General features: G+C 47.5%; 1 protein-coding gene across 1 annotated transcript in view; it reads right to left on the bottom strand.

Moving 5' to 3' along the window:
- Positions 1 to 16,117, bottom strand: part of KCNQ3 (potassium voltage-gated channel subfamily Q member 3) — a 309,647-nt gene extending 293,530 nt beyond the window's left edge. Inside the window, exon 1 of the mRNA XM_055432368.2 lies at positions 15,732 to 16,117. Within this exon, the coding sequence (XP_055288343.1) occupies positions 15,732 to 16,117 (386 nt within the window). The remainder of the gene's footprint in view (positions 1 to 15,731) is intronic.
- Between the last annotated feature and the right edge of the window lie 3,934 nt (positions 16,118 to 20,051).

Here is a 20,051-nt window from a genome sequence, read left to right as displayed (position 1 = left end):
CAGTCCACATTAAAAAAAATTTTTTTTTTTTTTTTTAGATAAAAGAAATTCCAGATATAACACTAGCTTAGAAAAAGCAGATTTGGCAAATTTGTAAGAAGAGCCCTGCTAACAGCCACTTCTAAAGCAAGTGTCCTGACAGGATTGTCCAAGAGGGAATACAATAAACTACATGACGTAGATGCTTATTATCAATATGTTAGTTTAATATGTCCCAAGGAAATCAACCCTGAGTGTTCATTGTAAGGAATGTTGCTGAAGCTCCAGTACTTTGGCCAACTGTTGCGAAGAGCTCAGTGGAAAAGACTCTGATGCTGGGAAAGACTGAAGGCAAAAGAAGGGGTGGCAGAGGGTGAGATAAGTTAGACAGCATCACCAACTCAATGGACATGAACCTGAGCAAATTCTGGGAGATAGTGAAGGACAGGGGAGCCTGGCGTGCTGCGGTCCATGGGATTGTGAAGAGTTAGACATGACTTAGTGTGACTCAGCGGGTAAAGAATCTGCCTGCAATGCAGAACTGGGTTTGATCCCTGGGTCGGGAAGATCCCCTGGAGAAGGGAAAGGCTACCCACTCCAGTATTCTGGCCTGGAGAATTCCATAACGTGTATAGTCCATGGGGTCGCAAAGAGTTGGACACGACTGAGCAACTTTCACACACATACACACACACACACACACACACACACACACACAGAGACTGAACAACAATAACGAACTGGACTCTTCGACTCTTACAGGGTCCAGATGATGTTATGTCTTTTGAAGGAGAGGAGGACAGAGAGGAGGAAAAGGAGATCCCCACCCTGAGGACACAGCCTGGACAGAAGCCCACGTCAGGAGGAAGCCAAGCAGGGCTTATGTATAGGAAGTCCCATGAGCCACTCCATCAGTTCAGTTCAGTTCAGTCGCTCAGTCGTGTCCGACTCTCCACGACCCCATGAATCACAGCACACCAGGCCTCCCTGTCCATCACCAACTCCCGGAGTTCACTCAAACTCATGTCCACAGAGTCGGTGAGGCCATCCAGCCATCTCATTCTCTGTCGTCCCCGTCTCCTCCCACCCCCAACCTTTCCCAGCATCAGAGTCTTTTCCAGTGAGTCAACTCGTCGCATGAGGTGGCCAAAGTATTGCAGTTTCAGCTTTAGCATCAGTCCTTCCATCAGTACTGACTCTCATTTCTCAAGAACTATATGCAAAAAGCAACCTTGTTCCAAGTTACAACCCATTTTATTCTCTCAAGAAAACATTTCAGACAAACTTCTCTATCCCTTCTGTGGCCGAATGGAAAGTCCCACCCAACAGGGTACAATTGGATTGGGTCTGCTTTATGTCCGGTGACACCTGCCAAATTGGTACTGACTGCTGTCTTGTCATTTTCGACTTCAGTCTTGTCAACTCCAAACTGCATCTTCTTCATTCTCCTAAAAGGTGGTCATCCTAGGGAAGCCAACATCCTTACAGTACACATGCTAAGTTCCTGATTAAAATATGCGGCTATGTTCAGGTGATGCAACACAGACAGAAATGTGGCAAATCTATCCCAGGGCAAATGCTCAAAACCCAACTGTAGGACCTGTCTGCTCCGCATGCAGCTTTAGGAAGATGCTACCTCAGAATGCCACACCCTCTGTACTTTCCAAAGTGCTTCCTCATCCACTCCCTCATGGGAGTCTTCATCAATCCTATACAGAAAGTATCTTCAGATTATGAGATAAGGCAGGAATCTGAACCAGGCAGTTAATGCAGCTCTTCAAACAACATGTCCAACACATTTCTAACAAACTCACAGTCGTCTCCGGCCACCCCACACCAAAACCACATGTCACAGTGTCTAAAATAGGTTTTTATTCAATCCACCTTTGAGATATTTTCCTTGCTTTTCTTCACACTGCTCTGTGGTCCAAGATGTGACAAATTTTGCTTTCATTCTGTCAAAACTTCAAAACCCAAGCTAAAAAGAGAAAGAGAGCAGGACCTTGATTCTCGGCAAAATACCATAGGGTCACACTTGGTTTATGAACATTTTAGACATCAATGGAATATTTTTAATGAACACAAATGAAAGAGGGAGCCTCCAAACAATGCAAGAATAGTAATTCAGTATTCGATTTAACTGAAGGTAGCCTTCTGTCCTCCAAGCAGAGGGGGAGCTGAGTCAACAGGACTACCAGTAGGTTCTTTCATCTTCTCCCTACTGTTCAAACCTCCTTTGGAGAAGTCTCCCTTAACACAGGAGACCACAGTGCCTTCCCCATTCTGCATGCCTGGAGTCCTCATCTGCATTCCATTACTGCATTTGCTGGACTATTTACACTGAATTGTTTCCAGTCTCTATCTCCGGAGGGAAAGAATTATACATGGCTCATCTCCCTCAGTGTTCCGGCTTTTACAAAGCTTGGCATTTCAGTAGGTATGTGTGGCCCTGAAATGAATGGCCATAGCACGCCAATCTGCTCCTTTCTACTGGATGCTTCCCATCGCCTAGACAAAGACATGGAACTATACTCAATATTTTGTAATAACCTATAAGGGAGAAGAATCTGAGGATGTATGTAAGGGCTTCCCTAGTAGCTCAGATGGTAAAGAATCCGCCTGCAATGCAGGAGATCCCAGTTCAATTCCTTGGTCAGGAAGATTCACTGGAGAAGGGATAGGCTACCCACTCCAATATTCCTGGGCTTCCCTGGTGGCTCAGATGGTAAAGAATCCACCTGCAATGCAGGAGACCTGGGTTCGATCCCTGTGTAGGGAAGATCCCCTGGAGGAGGGTATGGCAACCCACTCCAGTATTCTTGCCTGGTGAATCCCCATGGACAGAGGCACCGGGCAGTTGGACACAACTGAGTGACTAAGCACAGCACAGCACGTGTGTATAATCAAACCACTTTGCTGCACATCTGAAGCTAACACAACACTATAAATCAACTATATCAATAAACATGTTTTTAATTTTAAAAAATTATTATTTTTAAAAAAGCCCAAAGTGGAGAGGAAATTTGAGGAAGTATCCATATAGAATCTATGAATCTGGGAAAGCCTGTTCAGATCAGTTAAAGGTTTTCAGGTCTGACTCCATAATAGAATCACTTTACAATGATGTCTGACACCTTCAGAACAATGGTATCGATTTCTGGGGTGGAACCTTCATCTGTATTCGTGTACGTGCTTTGTGCAGTCTGTGAGTGTTTGGTCTTCTTTTGTTTTAAAAATAAAAAAGTATTTTTAACTTTTTATCAAAAATTTTTAATTAGAAAGGAAATACAATCCACACATATATCCATGTTTCCTAGATTTTCCAGTGTTAATTATCTTCATCCTGTTGGCCTCCTTCTCTCTTCCCCTGTGAGCACAGGAACTGTGCACGCACACACATTTACATAGTATGTATGTGAGCTTAGCCACCTGAAAGCAAGTTGCAGATATCATGACACTTCACCACTAAATATTACAGCATGCACCTCTTAAAAAAAATTCATCTGCATAACCACGAAGAAATGATCACACTCAAGAAATTCAATTTGGATACATAATGTCCAAATTTGATGTCCTGGAATGTTATGTCCATGAAGCAAGGTGAACTGGAAGTGGCCACACTGGAGATGGCAAGAGTGAACATCAACATTTTAGGAATCAGTGAACTAAAATAGACTAGAATCGGCAAATTTAATTCAGATGACCATTATATCTACTACTGTGGGCAAGAATTCCTTAGAAGAAATGGAGTAGCCCTCATAGTCAACAAAAGAGTCCGAAATGCAGTACTTGGGTGCAATCTCAAAAACAACAGAATGATCTCTGTTCGTATCCAAGGCAAACCATTCAATATCACATTAATCCAAGTCTAAGCCCTGACCAGTAATATTGAAGAAGCTGAAGTTGAACAGTTCTATGAAGACCTACAAGACCTTCTCAAACTAACACCCAAAAATGATATCTTTTTCATTATAGGGGACTGGAATGCAAAAGAAGGATGTCAAGAGATACCTGGAGTAACAGGCAAATTTGGCCTTGGAATACAAAATGAAGCAGGGCAAAGGCTAACAGGGTTTTGCCAAGAGAATGCACTGGTGATAGCAAACACCCTCTTCCAACAACACAAGAGAAGACTCCACACATGGACATCACCAGATGATCAATACCAAAATCAGACTGATTATATTATTTGCAGCCAAAGATGGAGAAGCTGTATACATTTAGCAAAAACAAGACCGGGAGATGACTATGGCTCAGATCATGGACTCCTGATTGCCAAATTCAGACTGAAATTAAAGAAGGTAAGGAAAACCACTAGACCATTCAGGTACGACCTAAATCAAATCCCTTACGATTATACAGTGGAAGTGACAAATCGATTCAAGGGACTATATCTGATAGACAGAGTGCCTAAAGAACTATGGGCGGAGGTTCGTGACATTGTACAGGAGGCAGGGATCAAGACCATCCCCAAGAAAAAGAACTGCAGAAAGGCAAAATAGTTGTCTGAGGATGCCTTACAAATAGCTGAGAAAAGAAGAGATGCTAAAGGCACAGGAGAAAAGGAAAGATATACCCGATTGAATGCAGAGTTCCAAAGAATAGCAAGGAAAGATAAGAAAGCCTTCCTCAGTGATCCATGCAAAGAAATAGAGGAAAACAATAGAATGGAAAAGACTAGAGATCTCTTCAAGAAAATTAGAGATCCCAAGGGAATATTTCATGCAAAGATGGGCACAATAAAGGATGGAAATGGTATGGAACTAACAGAGGCAGAAGATATTAAGAACAGGTGCTAAGAATACACAAAAGAACAAGATAAGAAAGATCTTCATAACCCAGATAACCACGATGGTGTGATCACTCACCTAGAGACAGACATCCTGAAATTCAAAATCAAGTGGGCCTTAGGAAGCATCACTACGAACAAAGCCAGTGGATATGATGGAACTCCAGCTGAGCTATTTCAAATCCTGAAAGATGATGCTCTGAATGTTCTGCACTCAATATGCCAGAAAATTTGGAAAACTCAGCAGTGGTCACAGGACTGGAAAAGGTCAGTTTTCATTCCAATCCCAAAGAAAAGCAATGCCAAAAAATGTTCGAACCACCACACAATTGCACTCATCTCACACACTAGCAAAGTAATGCTTAAAATTCTCCAGCAGTCTCCAACAGTCTTCTCAAATGTTTCCAATTGAGACTTCAACAATACATGAACCAAGAACTTCCAAACTGGATTTAGAAAAGGCAGAGAAACCAGAGATCAAATTGTCAACATCTGTTGGATCATCGAAAAAGAAAGAGAGCACCAGAAAAACATCTATTTCTGCTTTATTGACTATGCCAAGTCTTTTACTGTGTGGATCACAACAAACTGGAAAATTCTTAAAGAGATGGGAATACCAGACCACCTGACCTGCCTCCTGAGAAATCTGTATGTAGGTCAAGAAACAACAGTTAGAACCAGACATGGAACAACGGACTGGTTCCAAATTGGGAAAGGAGTACATCAAGGCTGTATTTTGTCACCCTGCTTATTTAACTTACATGCAGAGTACATCATGTGAAATGCTGAGCTGGATGAAGCACAAGCTGGAATCAAGATTGCTGGGAGAAATATCAATAACCTCAGATATGCAGATGACATTACCCTTATGGTAGAAAGTGAAGAACTAAAGAGTCTCTTGATGAAAGTGAAAAAGGAGAGTGAAAAAATTGGCTGAAAACTCAACATTCAGAAAATGAAGATCATGGCATCCAGTCCATCACTTCATGGCAAACAGATGGGGAAACAATAGAAGTGGTGAGAGACTTTATTTTGGGGGGCTCTAAAACCACTACAGATGGTGACAGCAGCCATGAAATTAAAAGTCACTTGCTCCTTGGAAGGAAAGCTATGACCAACCTAGACAGCATATTAAAAAGCAGAGACATTACTTTGCCAACAAAGGTCCGTCTAGTCAAAGCTATGCTATGGTTTTTCCAGTGGTCATGTATGGATGTGAGAGTTTGACTATAAAGAAAGCTGAGCACCGAAGAAGCAATGCTTTTGAACTGTGGTGTTAGAGAAGGTTCTTGAGAGTCCCTTGGACTGCAAGAAGATCCAACCAGTCCATCCTAAAGGAAATCAACTCTGATTCTTCATTGGAAGGACTGATACTGAAGCTGAAACTCTTTTGGCCACTTGATGCAAAGAGCTGACTCTCTGGAAAAGACCCTGATGTTGGGAAAGATTGAAGGCAGGAGGAGAAGGGGATGACAGAGGATGAGATGGTTGCATGGCATCACCGACTCGATGGACATGAGTTTGAGCAGGCTCTGGGAGTTGGTGATGGAGAGCGAAGCCTGGCATGTGCAGTCCATGGGAGTTACAAAGAATCGGACACGACTGAGTGACTGAACTGATACAATGTCATTTAATATGGACTCCATGTTCAAATTTTCTTAATTGTCCCGATAATATTTTATTATTATTTATTTTTTAAATTCAGGGTCCAATCAAGAATCATGAATTGCACAGGCTTATGCGCTAGGGGTTGGACACGACTGAGCAACTTCACTTTCACTTTTCACTTGCACATATTGGAGAAGGAAATGGCAACCCACTCCAGTATTCTTGCCTGGAGAATCCCAGGGAAAGGGGAGGGGAGCCTGGTGGGCTTCCGTCTATGGGGTCGCACAGAGTCGGACATGACTGAAGTGACTTAGCAGCAGCAGCAGCATGTTTCTTCCAGCTTTATTCACACAATGGACCTGTAACATTGTGTATGTTTAAGGTACACAATATGATGATTAAATACACATATTCCTTAAGCACAGAAACACAACCAACACCTTACATAGTTTATTTACTAATTATTTTTTTGTGAGAAGTGTTAGGATCTGTTCTCTTTAGCAACTTTCAACTATATAACAGAGTTATTTTTAAACACAATCACTATGTTGTTCATTAGAACCCAGAACCTATCATCTTATAAGTAAAAGTCTTCACCCCTTAACCATCTTAATCCATTCCCTGTACCACCACCACCAACTGGTTACCCCTGGCAACCACCCATCTGATCTCCAGTGCTCAGTTCAATTTTTTTAGATTGCATTTATAAGTGAGATAATACAGTACTTGTCTCTGACGTGTCTCTTAGCATAATGCCCTCATGATTCATCCATGTTGCTGCAAATAGCAAGATTTCCTTCTTTTTATGGCTGGAAAATATTCCATCTCATGTATATATCACATTTTCTTTATCCATTCATCCATCAATGGGCACTCAAGTTGTTTCTATATCTTGCTTATTATAAGTAATACTGCAATGAACTTGGGACTGCAAATAGCTCTTCAAGATACTGATTTCATCTCCTTTGGATATATATATCCAGAAGTGGGATTGCTGGACCATATGGTAGCTCTATTTTTAAGTTTTTGAGGAATCTCCATGCTGTTCTCCATAGTGGCTGCACCAGTTTACATTCCCACCAACAGTGCATAAGGGATCCCTTTGCTCCACATCCTCACCAACACTTCCTATTTCTTGTCTTTTTGATGATAACCATTCTGACAGGTGTGAGGTGATATCTCACTGCATTTTTAATTTGCATTCCCCTGATGATCAGTGACGCTGAGCACCTTTTCATGTGCCATCTGTATATCTTCTTGGAAAAATATCTATTCAGATTCTCTGCCCATTTTTAAAATCAGAGTATTTGCTTCCTTGCTACAGAGTTGTACACATTCTTTATGGCAAACCACTCCAGTACTCTTGCCTGGAAAATCCCATGGATGGAGGAGCCTGGTAGGCTGCAGTCCGTGGGGTCGCTAAGGGTCGGACACGACTGAGTGACTTCACTTCACTTTCAATTTTATATATTTTGGATCTTATCCTTTTATCAAATACATGGTTGCAAATATTTTCTCCCTTACCACAGTTGCCTTTTCATTTGGTTGATCTCTTCTTTTGTGGTGCTGAAGTCTGATGTAGTCCACTTGTTGATTTTCAAGCATTGCACCTGGCTGTCATGTGCGTTCAGCCTCCTTAGACAGAAAGTTTTCCTCATTTTTGTTTGTTCTCATGACACGAACCCTTTGGAAGAGACCATGCCAGATATCTTGCAGGATGTCCCACGATTTTACTTTGCCTGTTATTTCTTCATGATTAGTTTCAGGTCAGTTTAGGCATGATTGCAGGTATGTTGTAAATTTCCACTGAATTATTCAGGAGAAGGGTAGAGTCAGTTGCCTTCATTACATATAAGTTGGATGGTTTTGGTTCAGGTGGAATCTGCCAGATTTCTCTTAAGGGCCCCCTGTAGAAGGAAATGGCAACCCACTCCAGTATTCTTGCCCAGGAAATTCCACGGACAGAGCAGCCTGGTGGGCTACAGTCCGTGGGGTTGCAAGAATCAGACACAATTTCAGGACTAAACCACCACCACCCACCTTTATGCCTAGTTGATACACACTTATATCAAAGTCTGAGAAGCCCTGTTACTCAAAGTGTGGGCTCCAGCCCAGCTGCACTGGTTTCCCCTGGGAACTTTCCAGAAATGCGGCTCTAAAGTGCCTCCCTCTGAGAGCGAGAGTGTGGACACCTTTCTATTACTCTTCGGGTGCACCACCGTCCTTCTACAGGGGAGAATCAGAACGTGGTGAGGAGAGCACCACCTAGTGGGTGGAGGCCTCCTGTGTGAGCCCAACTCCACCACCCTAGTGTCAGGATCCTGGGTAAGTTGCACAACTTCTGAGCACCGGTCATTCATTTATGAAAGGGAGATACCGGCACCTTCTCTTCAAGCCTGAACGGGCACTTGATGTTAGCCTGTTTCCTAGAAAGTGAACCTGGTGTCCCTGTGGACAGTCTCATGGCTTCCCGGAGATCTGATGCTGTGGGTTCCTATGTCCACCCCTCGGCTTCTTCATTCTGCTTGAACAGTTTGACAGTGTCATAAAAAACAGAGTCAGGAAGAAATCAAGGAGTTCATAAAATGAAAAATCAAATGAGATAAGGGAAGGGGGCCATGGATTTTGTGGGGGAGTTGGCAAGAAGAAAGCAGATTAAATACGGTTGAGAGGAGAAGCAAGAAAGAAACAACATTTACTGAAATCTACCATGGTGCTGGTGGGGGTCATGGAGAGGATGTGACCCATGAGCTGGCTCCTTATCCCTCTTGTGCTGGGACTCTATCCTCTGCCCACTGTTCCTACAGTGGGAGCCATGCTGAAGGGTTCAGTCTTGAGTGAGCATGTTTTGTTGAAACCATCTGGATAGTGTATGTTATTGTATCCCACGAAGGCCTCTATATAAACCTTTAAGATAACGGAAGGCAGTATAAATATCTACCTCTCTTGCTGTCCATGACAAGCCTCATATAAAAGTTCTCTGATTCTTAGGCCCAACACCTACTCATCCAGAGTGCCTTGCTTCTTTCTTAGGTCTCTCCTTGCTACCCATGTACTCGACCAATTTCAGATTTCACCTGAGGTTGCAAATCAACACAATGCAATGTTTAGGGGCTTAATATCATCACCTTGATTAAACTTCACAGCAACCCTGAGGGGCAGGCATTATTATCTACATATCAGAAATAAAGAAACTGAAATCCAAGAAAGTTGAGCAAGTTGCTCTAGGTCACAAAGCAAGGAAATAGCAAACCCATGTCTGACTCCAAAGACCATGCTCTTACCAATGAGAAAAAATGATACAATATAGGTCATCTCACACCTGTCAGGATGACTATTAACACAAAAAACAAGACAAAGCAAGTATTAATGAGGATGTGGAGAAATAGCAAGCCTTACATATTGTTGGAAAGTGAAAGTGCTAGTCACTCAGTCAGGTCTGACTCTGTGACAGGCTCCTCTGTCCATGGAATTCTCCAGGAAAGAATACTGGAATGGGTAGCCATTCCCTTCTCTGAGGATCTTCCCTATCCAGGGATCAAACCCAGGTCTCCTGCATTGCAGGCAGATTCTTTACCATCTGAGCCACCTGGGAAGCGTGAGTTTGAACAAACTCAGGGTCATGAGTTTGAGCAAACCCCTGGAGATAGTGAAGGACAGGGAAGCTTTGATTGTTGCAGTCCATGGGGTCCGTGGGATCACAAAGAGTCAAACAGGACTTAGTGACAGAACAACAACAAACAGTGCTGGTGGAAAAGCAAAATGGTGCAGCTGGAAAACAATATGGAAGTGTCTCCAAAATTAGAAAATAGAACTACCATATGACTCAGCAGCCCCACTTCTGAGCACTTACTCAAAATATTATTATCAGGATCTCAAAGAGATATTAGCACTTCTATGGAAAAGACTCTGATGCTTGGAGGGATTGGGGGCAGGAGGAGAAGGGGACGACAGAGAGTGAGATGGCTGGATGGCATCACCGACTCGATGGACATGAGTTTGAGTGAACTCTGGGAATTGGTGATGGACAGGGAGGCCTGGCGTGCTATGATTCATGGGGTCGCGGAGAGTCAGACACGACTGAGTGACTGAACTGAACTGAACTGATGCTTACTGAAATACTATTCACATCAGCCAAGATGTGGAAACATCCTAAATGTCCATCCACAGATGAATGGATAAAGAAAATGGAATACCATTCAGTCTTAAGGGAATTCTGCAGTACGTGACAACTCAGACGGACCTTGAGGGCATTATGCTGAGTGAAACAAGACATTCAGAGTGACAAACACTGCATGAGCCTCCTTATACGAGGATCTGAAACAGGCAAACTCCTGGAGTGAAAGGGTGACGCGGTGGTTACTAGGAGCTGGAGGGAGGGAGGACTAGAGGGTGACCAGCCAACCAGTGTCAGTTAAGCAAGAGGAGAGATCAGCTGCACAACCCTGCACCTACCGTCAACAACAACATGTTGTACACTTAAATATTTGTTAAGAGGGTAGATTTCATGTCATGTGTTCTTATCACAGTAAAATAAAATTTTTAAGAAAGAATGAGAACTTAAAATCCTTGGTTGTCAATAATGAGAAGGAAACTGACAAAGCTGAAGAAGAAAATGCAAAGGGGAGATTAGTAGGGTAAGAAAAAAGTGAGGATGGACTGAGGTGGTTAAGAAGACCAGCACCTTCTGGGAAAGGAGAAATAATGAGATACACGGAGCAGAAAAAGAGGAGAATGGGGTGAGCAGAGCCAGCTGAATCCAGCATTACCTAGAAAAGAAAAACAATGTCCCATCAGTAATGAATTAGTAAAGCTGTAGCACTGGTGGAGGTGCTGTTGAAGGGACTCCTTCTGCCTGGGATGGAAGGTTGACCAGATGGCCAAGCTCTGACATGGCTGCTAGTACTAACATTATTGTTAGATTATATTTAAAAATTACTAACAGGTTATTAGACTGTGTGTTCTATAGGGGCAGAGATTAGACTGTTTTGTTTTGCTGGATTTTGTTTACTGCTATAATCCCAATGTCTAGAAGGATGCCAGGCACAGAGAAGGCATTTATATTGACTGAGTAACATTAATAACACAAATGAGTATTACTGAGCATTTCTTCTATGTAAGGTGCTCTTAGCTCCATAAGAGTCTATACTGATCACATTTTTTAGATGAAGAAATTGGAACTCAGAGATCCAGCAACTTTCCCAAGAACATACCAGCTGTAAGAGGCAAAGCAAGTTTGGGACATTAAGTTTCTCTTACTTCAAAGACTTGCGAAGACTCTGCCTTACTAATGAGGGGTCTTGGTGAGAGGCCTGCGTCTCCTCCATCTTGAGGACTGCAGACCCTTTAGTCAATACACTAAGTCCACCAGCCAGACCCTTGTTTACCTTCCAGAGCAGCTGCTGGGTCCGTGAGCCCCACCTCTCAGCCTTGGGGCCAACCCACCTCAGAACGCAAAGTGTGCCTCTCTTATGAGCACTTGCCCTTGGTCTGTCAACAGGTGAGCGACTGATCACCCCCACTGGTCCGGGAGAGGCAGCCAGACAGCAGGATGACTCTATGGTGCCAATCCAGCAATATGCCAAGATGAAGCCAGCAACTTCCCATTAACAGGCCTGGAAGCGGGAGTCCCCAGACAGCCACAGTGGCAGAAGGGTATGACTTGTGGGGAGATTCTATTTCAGAATCAACTAATTAATGCTTCAGGCCTACTAGCAGGCTCATTTCATTCATAGACCCTACTTTCTTTAGCCTAAAAACCCACCTGGTGATGGGGCAGTGTGATCATCCCCAATTTATGGGTCTTGCCCAACCTGACTCATGCAGGCTCATGCTCACGCAGGTTTCTTCACTCAGAGACCGAAGGCAGAGTTCAGAGGCGAACTTCAAGTCCAGCCCATTTTCTACAATATTGGAATCCTTTTCAGCCATGCAGCTTAAGATACAGAAAAGAGATCAGCCTTGCTGAGCTCAGAGCGTGGTCTCCGACCTTTTCCTTCACCCGCTGTCCACCTTAGAATGTCTGAGAGCAATTCTCATCACTGGCCTTCCACGACACTGACCACTTATAGATGTGGAGACAGCAACACACGCCATGCGGAACAAAGTCGTGGTGAGCCTGAACGTGTTCTTTCACTCATCCATTCAGCACATGCTTACTGGGGATCCACCAGGGGCCCAGTAAGCCTGCTGGGGACTGAGGCTGCTAAGGAACAATGCAATTCCTCCTCAAGAAGCTCTCGGTTCACGTGGGGGAGATGAGCAAGCAGATCAGCCCAGGGCAGAATCTGACGGTTAGGATGCTGCCAAGGACGGGCCATTCTAACCAGCTGGAGGGTCAGGGAGAAACTTCCCCGGAGGAGGTGACCCAAGAACTCAGTCAGGGTGGAAGCGAGCAGCCAGGAGAAAGCAAGGGATGGGCATTTAAGACAAGGGGAGCAGGGGCGGTGGGGTGGGGGTGTGGGGCCTTCTATGTTCACATTTGCTATATTCTGCCTTTAGGGATAGAAGCAAGAAATCACATCTCATGGGTCTGGTTCATTTTGGGGGGTTTTTTGTTTGCTTTTTTTAAGCATGCACTAGTCTGTGAGACCACGATCAGCCCAATATCCTGGCTCTCTCGTGCCATGAACCACAGCCCAGAATAAGATAACGGCTGTTTTAAAGCACGAATTTCAGTGCCTTGCAAAATCCTGAATCATCAATGAAAGGTTCGGTTTTGTTCACTTGACTGGGTTTGCTCTTTCGCAGGAGGGAGGGTGTACAGTGCCTCCGCTAACAGCTGAAATTCAAGTGTCAGGAGCCCAAACCCACCCAACAGGGTTTTCCTGCGGAATGACCGATTAATCAGAATCCCAACCCTGGCACCACGCAGGCCACATTCTGTCTCCCCAACACTGCAGTTCTCTGAGTTTTGAGCAGCCCCTGCTTCGATTCCAGATCCATTTCCAGCCATTTGCCAACCTTGAACGAGGAAGGGGAGGCAGAGACATGACAAAGTCGTCTGTTACCGAGGGGGCAAGGGGCACCCAGGGATGCCTCATGAAATACCCAGAGTCCCGAAATTGTTGGTAGAGGGTCATAACTGGGATCCCAGCTTAGAAACAAGAAATGACCCCCAGCATTCAAATGTGAGCTCCATTCAAATGTGTGTCCACGTGACCCTGGACAAGTGGTTCTATCTGTTTTGGTTTCCACATTCTCATCCATCAAATACAGGTAACAATTCCTACATCATGAAACTGCGGCAAGAATTAAATGAAATGAATAATTTGCATGCGCAAAAGTACCTAGCTAGGTGTGCAATTCTTCTTTCTTCCACAATGTAAAAATTTCCTGGATCCTCTCTGGAAAACTGAGGTTGCATACAGGCATTCCCAAACCTGCTTCCAAGTGATGGAATAATTCCAGAGAAGGATAAAACCAGGCCTTAGCTATCCCCTCCCCAGAATGTCCAAGATGGGGCAAGAGTACTGGTTGGGAAAGGTGAAGGAAGAGGGAGCCCACAAACTCCAGTGGGACCCCAGGTTCAGAAGTCAGCCAGTATGCACAGAACGAGATTTATGTCAAAAGGACGTGTGAGGCCATGCATGCTGTGTGCACTCAAGTAATTTGCATGCCTTATTATCGCATATTCCAGTATTATCATCAGTTCAATTTGACTAAATACAGCACTAGAGACAGAGATGAATATATTTTAATCCCTTTTTATCAACTGATGAACGCAAACAGAAGAGCAATTGCTAACCCTTCTCTCCAGCCACTAACACCTGCAAATACACGCAGATCTGGATGCCAAAGGCTTGATTCCCCCGACCCCCCAGAAAAAACCAACAACCCATATTCCTGGTTGGATGCCTTTGGTGCCTCAGTTCCAGGCAGGCGCCGTTTCAAGGCTTCAGGAACCTCTCAGATGAAACCTGTTGCCAAGCCTGAGGTCCTGTGCGGAGGCCCCCACCTGGTGGCCAAATCTGGAACTGTCTTTCCAACCAAGGAAGATTGGCAGGTAGTGTTTAACTCCAAGGCTCCCTGAACTCCTTTCCACCCATTAGTCTTCGGTCAGTTGGAGAAGGACAGGGAGGAATATTCACTGCTAAAAGCACAAGCAGAAGGGTCAAGGTGTTGGTCATTTCCCCGCCAAAACCCTGGTAATGGTACAGCTTCCTAAGGAGCAGCCATCAGAATGACTAAGCCACAGACAGGAAGCAAGGGGTACCTGGAAGTGCCCTGCCAGCCCGGCGCGGGTGGGGCCGGGGTGGGGGTAGGGTCGGGCGGGGGTGCATGTTGACAACCCTGACTTCCCCTCCTGGGAAAGTAGCCACCACCATCATCCTCGCCTCCCCAAACACAGCAGGATTTTCTATCCAGAGCGTTGGGCGCAAAAGAAGTTCCATCTTCCTCCCCACCACGCATTTACATCCTGGCTAGAAATAGACTCTTTCCAGGGGAAGGGTGCCTGGGGGCAAAGCTTCAGCCCAGGCGCCTTCACAGTCCCTCTGCCCTGGCCCGGCCACAGCAAAAGACGGGAAGAAGTTGAGGTGGAGGGGATGATAAAACCAAATTATGGAGATGCTTCAGCCAAAATTATCCCTGGCCCTCATCGACTGGCAAGGTGAAGCCCCCACCCCTCATTCCAGGCTTAGAGCCGGAGAATCATAGTCAGTTTCCCCTCATCCCTCTCTCTCATTAACTTCCCTAAAAAGAACCCCAAAAGATGCATGTTGGCCAGCCCCAGTCCCCAAATGGAGCAAACCACGTTCCTTTCCACACCAGAATGGAGCCCGAAAAGGGGTAGCACAAGCAAGCAACCGATAGCCACGCTCACACTCACACACACACACACACACACCCCCCACTGTGGGCAGTGTACCACTCCCATCCCCAACTGCAGGATGTACCATCTAAACTCAGCAGCGATCCCAAGTAGAAGGGACCCACCCCAAGCAGAAACACAGAGCGCATGGGAGGATCCGCTTTATCCCGTTCAACCTCCTCGTTAATTAAGAAACACCACAGAATTCTTTTAAGCTTGGCTACCAACATCCGGAGATGGTGCCACAAACGCGCACCCGCGCGCGCACACAGAGGTGCCAATTCGATCTCCAAATCAGCTGAGGAGACACGCGTGGATTTTTTTTTTGGAAGCCCTGGGGTTCAATTCCCGGGTGTCCAAAACCCTGAGAGTGGTCCATAGACACACAGGCATACACAGCAGAGGGCAGGCTGCGCTCCAATTCGGTGGACGGGCGCCCCTGGACTTGGAAGCCCCAGAGCTGTCCTCGGTTCCAACCCGCACTCCGAACCCCCCACCTCACGCACCGCCTCCGAGGGGTGTCCGGAGAGGCCCGGTACTCACACGAGCGCGTGGTAGAGCAACGCCCAGCCCCGCGGTCTCTCGAGGGCGTCGTAGATCAAAGTTTGGATGCGTCTGTACTTGGCGTTGTTCCTCTTGACTGGGCGGCTCAGGGGCGTCTTGGCCAGGAGCCCGATGCCCTGCGGGGTCCTCCGCTGCCCCTCGTCGCGGCCGCCGCCCTCCAGCAGCAGGGTCCCGTCTTTGTCAGCTCCGGCTCCCAACGCCAAGGTGACTTGCTCCACGTCGCCCGGCGCTAGCCCCACTTTGCGCTCCTCGTCGCCGGCCGCCGCCGCGTCCCCTCCGGCCGGGTTAGCGGCCCCGCCGCCTCCGCCGCCCCCGTCGCCGCCGCCGCCAGCCGCCCCCGCCGGCCTGCGCGCCTTGAGCCCCATCTGCCTCGCCCCCGCCGGCCGCTTCGCCTTCTCCGCTGCTGCTCCGGGAAGAAGGGGCACTCGGGCTGCGTGGAAGAGGCGGCGGCGGCGGCTGCAAGCCCGGGAACTCCAATGCCATGATCCGCGCGCCCCTCCCCAGCTGCCCCCCCCCAAAAGCAGGCTAAGGCGGGGCCCCGGGGGGCAGGGGGACAGGGTCACATCCCGCGCGGGTCCGCCGCCGGACCCCGAGGGGCGCGGGCCGGGGGCTGCGGGAGGCGGGCGAGGGCGCGCGAGGCTGGCGCGGAGGCGCTAGGGCGCGCGGCGGCTGGGGCCCGGCACCTGCGCTCCCGGGCGGCGGCGGCGGCGGCGGCACCCGGGCCGGCGAGCCCGAGACAGCATCGCAGTTTATTTACAAGCCCGGGGCCAGCCGCCCTCCCTCCCTCCCTCCCTCCCGCCCGCCACACGCGCCGCCGCCGCCGCCGCCTCCTCCCGCCTCCGCGCTCCCCCCCGCGCCCCTCCCGCCCGCTCCAGCCTCAGCCTCGCTCCGGCGGCGGCAGCAGCGGCGAGCGAGCGCGCCGCGGGCCGAGCGCACGCCGCCTCCCTCCCGCCCTCGCCGGGGTGGGGCCCCATTGTCCCGCCCCTTCGCGGCCGGAGGCCCACGGCGGCGCCCCGCCCCTCCCCGAGCCCCCACCCCGCGCGCCCGGCGGCCCGGGATCGCCGTGCGCGCGGCTGCGGCCGCGGTGCGGGACTCCCCGCGCTCCCGTGGGCGTTGGGGCTTTCCCCGAGCTGGGCACAGGGGGAAAGGACGAAAAGAGGAGGAGGGATGGGGTGGGTGGGAAGCGGGTCTTGGTCTCTTTTTCCCGTTCTTGCATCTTCAGGTTTTTCTAGTCACCTCCCAACCCGGCTTCTTAGCTTGGGAAGTAAAATCCAAGTTGCTGGGTTGGCCAAGGCGGAGCGCACCGGGGACCCACCCGCTCGGGGGCAGCGATGCTCGTGGCTCTCCATTCGTGGTTCGTTCCGCCCTCACGCCCCTGGCCCTTGAATGGCACCTCCACCAGCTAGCGTGAGCAGAGGGCGAAGACCTAGGGCGCGGGGAATCGGCTTCGCTCCTAACTGGTGCTCTTGGCAGGTCCTTCCCTCGCTCGTCTGAGTTTCTGCCCATTCATTCAGCGACTAAACCCACGTGAGGTCCTTATGCTCAGAGAGCTTGCCTTCTCGAAAGGTGGAAAACAGTAACGGCAAAACACTCGGGAACGGCATAATTTCCTCTGTTGGTAATTCAAGGAGGAAAGAAAATAGGCGTGCAGGGCTAGAAGCCCTCTGTCCCTGGGAGGCCTCACCGTGGAGGTGATATTTTGGAGGCGAGATGAAATGGCAAGCTGGAGCAACTACGTAAATGTCCAGACGCGCCTTCCAGGCAGCAGAACAGTAAGTGCAAAGGTGAAGGGCGGCTTGAGCTTCTTGAGCTCCGGGGAGAGAAGAGGAAGGTGAGGCCTCATTTGAGGAGGGGGTTGGGGGTGGGGTGGACTAGATCTTGTTAATTCACTGGGGTCTTGCTCTTTGAACCTGACTCCCTCCCTCCCTTCCACCATGCCCACCAGCGTTAGAGGAAACCCTTCATTCCCGCTGCCTTGGCACCTTGTGCTTCGTGCTAAGTCAGTTCAGTCGTGTCCGACTCTTTGCGACCCGATGGTGTAGCCCACCAGGCTCCTCTGTCCATGGGATACTCCAGGCAAGAATCCTGGAGTGGGTTGCCATGCCCTCCTCCAGGGGATCTTCCCGACCCAGGGATCCAACCAGTGTCTTTGAGTCTCCTGCATTGGCAGGCGGGTTCTTTACCACTAGCGCCCCCTGGGAAGTACCTGGTGCCTGCTTTTTTTTTTTTCACTCTTTCCCTCTTGTAAGCTGGCTTGGGTGGAGGGGAGGGGCTGTGAGCAAGGCCAAGCCTAGGATCTACCCCTAGGGTATAGAATGGAGTGATCAGAAGGCCTGCATGTGAACTGTGGCTCTGGATTCGCTTGGAGGAAAGGAGAGTGCAAGAGGGAGGAGGGCAGGGGCCTGGAGGAGAGAGAAAATCGGGAAAAGGAGAAAGGATGAGGGAAGGGAGAAGGGATGGGGGAGGCGAGAAGAACTGGGGGAGGGCCAGCAAGAAAACGGAATGGACGTGTGGGGCGGACCTGTATGAATGACTGTCAGAGGGAAGAGCCTCAAAATTCTGAGAACCAAGAAGGCTGGAGTTTCAAGAAGGGAGTTTAGAAAAAAGGGAGTTAAACTACACTGCAAGGCTGAAGCCCTTAAAATGGTGTTGTATAGGCACAAAAATAAACTGCTTGGTGCAACAGGATAGTTTGTCCAGAAAGTGTCTCTAATATGAGAACTTTATATAAAAGAAGTCATGAAACCCCAGTGAAGAAAAATTGTTCCTTGGTCAGTGGGCTATGGGGTGAGTTTTGTGACGATTACATGAACTGGTAGATGGAAACAGGACTCTATGAATGGCAAAACCCCCGTAAAAGTTTAGAATAGATGAACGCTCAACAATGAGTTGGAACACGTAAGTAACCAGTCAGTGCAAACCCTGGGAAGGAGGAAAAGTATGGAGAAAGAGAATCGCCTCCGGTGAGAAAAGTCCCAAACAGAAGCGGGGACACCTGACGTGGGCTCCCTGACCTCTGTTACCCTCCACCCCTCAAATACCAACACATGCCTGTACTTTCTGCCCCAGCCCAATCCCAACTACCTAGAAAAATTCTGCCCTCTGTATTTGAGCACCTTTTATAAAGTTACCCTCCTCCCCCAATCCCTTTCTGTTTTATTTACTCATTACATTTATCACTGCCTGAAATGGTCATATTTGCATTTTGTTTACTCTTCTGTCTCTAAACAAATGCAAGGGCTCAACATCCTAGAAGAATGCCTGTTATTTATAATAGTAACCTCTCAATACTTATTGCCAGCATGAGATAACAACGAATAAATGAATGCAGAATGCAAAGACCCCAGAACAATGGCTGGCACCTAATGAGATTTTTGTTTCTGTCTTTTAACATTATGGAAGTCTTTAATCTTGGGAAATGTTAGTTCTCTTGCAACTTTAGTAACAGTGACAAAAATTATTTTGTCAACACTTAAAAGCTTCCCTGCTGCTGCGGCTAAGTCACGTCAGTCGTGTCCGACTCTGTGCAATCCCATAGATGGCAGCCTACAAGGCTCTGCTGTCCCTGGGATTCTCCAGGCAAGAACACTGGAGTGGGTTGCCATTTCCTTCTCCAATACATGAAGGTGAAAAGTGAAAGTGAAGTCACTCAGTCGTGTCTAGATAAGCATAAAAAGGTAGTCAAGAACCACATAGGAAAAAGATGTCAGAATTCATTACTGTGCAATTAATCAAAAGTTCAGGTTTCCAACATGACAGTTTGAACCTCAGGCACTTGAAAAGACTCCGATTTTGATAAGAGCTGCAGACTGTCAAATAGTAATGTTTTAAGATCAAGTGCAAGAACTACGTTCATGCTGCCCCAAAAGGGTGAAGTAAAGTCAATATTAAATGCATAATTTTGATCCAATTAAATCTAACGATAAGGAAACTGCAAGGGAGTTTGGAAATTGATTTGCTTCAACGGTTTTCTAATTCAATGAAGAGTGTTGTTCATATAGGGAGTTTGGAAATATCACAAAAAATCTGGGGGCACTCTGAGTACTATTTGGGAAACTGTGTAATCTCAACCCTCAATAGCACAGATTCCAGCTAATGGAAATCAAGCATCCCACATCCCACTGGAAGGAATTGTTTTTGAACCCTGAAGTCCCAAAGCCTCAGGTATCAACTGGATGCTGGTAGTTCAGTGATAGAGTATCCTCAAGGGTTAGACAGGGGCCCGTGGTGCAAACAACAGGGCACCCCCTCCTGATTTTGCATGATTCGTCACCTTGAAAACCCAGTCACGTCCGAGTT

The sequence above is a fragment of the Moschus berezovskii genome, chromosome 16 (assembly GCF_049115385.1).
Source record: "Moschus berezovskii isolate FMDL1 chromosome 16, NW_MosBer_1.0, whole genome shotgun sequence".
In the NCBI taxonomy this organism is placed as follows: Eukaryota; Metazoa; Chordata; class Mammalia; order Artiodactyla; family Moschidae; genus Moschus; species Moschus berezovskii.
Note: the sequence above shows the minus strand (reverse complement) of the source record. Positions and strands in the feature narration are given on the sequence as shown.